This window comes from Leguminivora glycinivorella, chromosome 9 (assembly GCF_023078275.1).
Source record: "Leguminivora glycinivorella isolate SPB_JAAS2020 chromosome 9, LegGlyc_1.1, whole genome shotgun sequence".
Taxonomy (NCBI): domain Eukaryota; kingdom Metazoa; phylum Arthropoda; class Insecta; order Lepidoptera; family Tortricidae; genus Leguminivora; species Leguminivora glycinivorella.
Window position 1 is genome coordinate 24,614,685 of NC_062979.1, and position 1,644 is coordinate 24,616,328.

The window sequence follows — 1,644 nt, forward strand, 5'->3', positions numbered from 1 at the left end:
CCTTGGGGTGTTCCGACGCTCGCCTTGGGCGGGGTTTCGGGAACACGGTTTTAGACCACCGTTGCCCCGCCAGCGTTGCCCTTGCGGGCCCGGCTCTTGTGGCTGGTCATGCAGCCTACTCCGCTGAAGGTACCCTTAAAACGCTTGAGGGCCTTCCAGCACAGAAACTCTTCAGGCGGGTGATGTAGCTCCCGGTCCATCACCCGCAAGTTTCGGTTAGGGCGGCATCAGTCTCTCTGCGAAGACTCTTCGCCGCCTGCCTGGCCTTCTGCGGCGCTGAGCTCGCGCACTTTTTCGGCGGCCTCCTTTTGCGTCATGACAATGACGCTAAAGGTAGTCACTGCCTCCCACTCCTCTTCACTGCTAAGCATATGGCATATTAGCGCCGGCAGTGAGAGATCACCCCCTATAACCGTGAACAGGGCAGCGCGAGGCTCATCCCAAGCAGGGCACTCTTCGCGCGTGTGTTGGGCCGTGTCCACTGCTCTTCGATCACAATGGTGACACGCTGTAGTAGGCTCCCTTCCCACCCTCTCACACAGGTACCAGCCGAAGCAGCCGTGCCCCGTCAGGAGCTGTGTGAGATGGAAAGAAGGTGCGCCGTACTTACGTTCCACCCATTCTTTTAGAACGGGCCGAACAGCGGCCGCTTCTTTCTGGTTCCCGGCTAGCTCCCGGGATCTCCAAACGCTCGAAGAGCACTTCTCGTGCTTCTCTCCACTTTTGGATTTCTTGAGGGGCAGGCCAGTTCTCTTCCCTCCTTGCTGCCGTCACCCGCCAATAGACCGCGGTTTGAACCTTGGCTTCAAGGTCCCACGGCGGGCTTCCGGCTAGTAGGCTAGCTGCCGCGTACGAATTGTCGCGGTACGCTCGAGCCACCCTGAGAACTATAGCTCGTTGAGGACGACGCAGAAGGGCCTCACTTTTAGATCTCAGGGTGTCCGCCCATATTGGCGCCCCGTAGAGGGCCATTGAACGTACCCCGCTCATATAGAGTCGTCTACATGCTCCTCCTGGCCCGTCCAGATTTGGGAGAATACGCCCAAGCGCGCCGGCAGCAGCCAGCAATTTTGGGGCCAGATGCTTGAAGTGTTCCTCGAACCTACCGTCGAGAACGAGTCCCAGGTACTTCATCGTCGACCCGATGGCTATGGAAGTCCCCCCACTGTAATTTGGGCTCCTCCGGAGGTTTATTTCGAGGCCCGTGGAAGACCGGAACCTCGGATTTGTGCAGTGCGACTTCCAGACCTAGCGCCCGAATCCTATGCACTACGTGTGCTACCCCAGCTGTGGCTACATAGGCGGCCTCCTGTAGGTTCTGCCACGGGCCGACACGAGAGTGTCATCAGCATAGCAGGAGATGCTGACCCCCGCAGAGTGGCCCCGCGTAAGACCCAATCGTATCCAATGTTCCACAGGAGGGGCCCCAACACCGAGCCCTGTGGAACACCGCACGCCATTTTCCGTCTTCCCCAGCCATCTTTAGTTGGGAATACCACAAGCCGCCCGGCAAAGTATTCCGCCACTGTGTTTTGTAGATGATTGGGCACATTGTGATATTTGAGTGCCGCCTTTATTGTATCTCCCAGGGTAAGGTATTGAATGCATTCGAAATGTCTAGTGACACAGGCATCACAGTCCCAC

The 1,644-nt window shown here is 57.9% G+C and overlaps 1 protein-coding gene across 1 annotated transcript; it reads right to left on the reverse strand.

The window, feature by feature from the left end:
• Positions 1–227: 227 nt before the first annotated feature.
• On the reverse strand, positions 228–1,134 carry LOC125229363. The gene is made up of 2 exons (XM_048134185.1): positions 982–1,134; positions 228–764 (listed from the first exon to the last, which is right to left on the reverse strand). Exons 1-2 carry the CDS (start codon positions 1,132–1,134, stop codon positions 228–230), a joined length of 690 nt encoding a protein of 229 aa, XP_047990142.1.
• Positions 1,135–1,644: the final 510 nt, after the last annotated feature.

Excerpts from the sequence above, each read along its gene's own strand:
- LOC125229363 (XM_048134185.1), bottom strand. The coding sequence starts at position 1,134 with ATGAAGTACCTGGGACTCGTTCTCGACGGTAGGTTCGAGGAACACTTC. Across the intron at positions 765-981 it reads GACGACTCTATATGAGCGGG|CAAGGAGGGAAGAGAACTGG; the intron begins GTACGTTCAATG and ends GGGTGACGGCAG.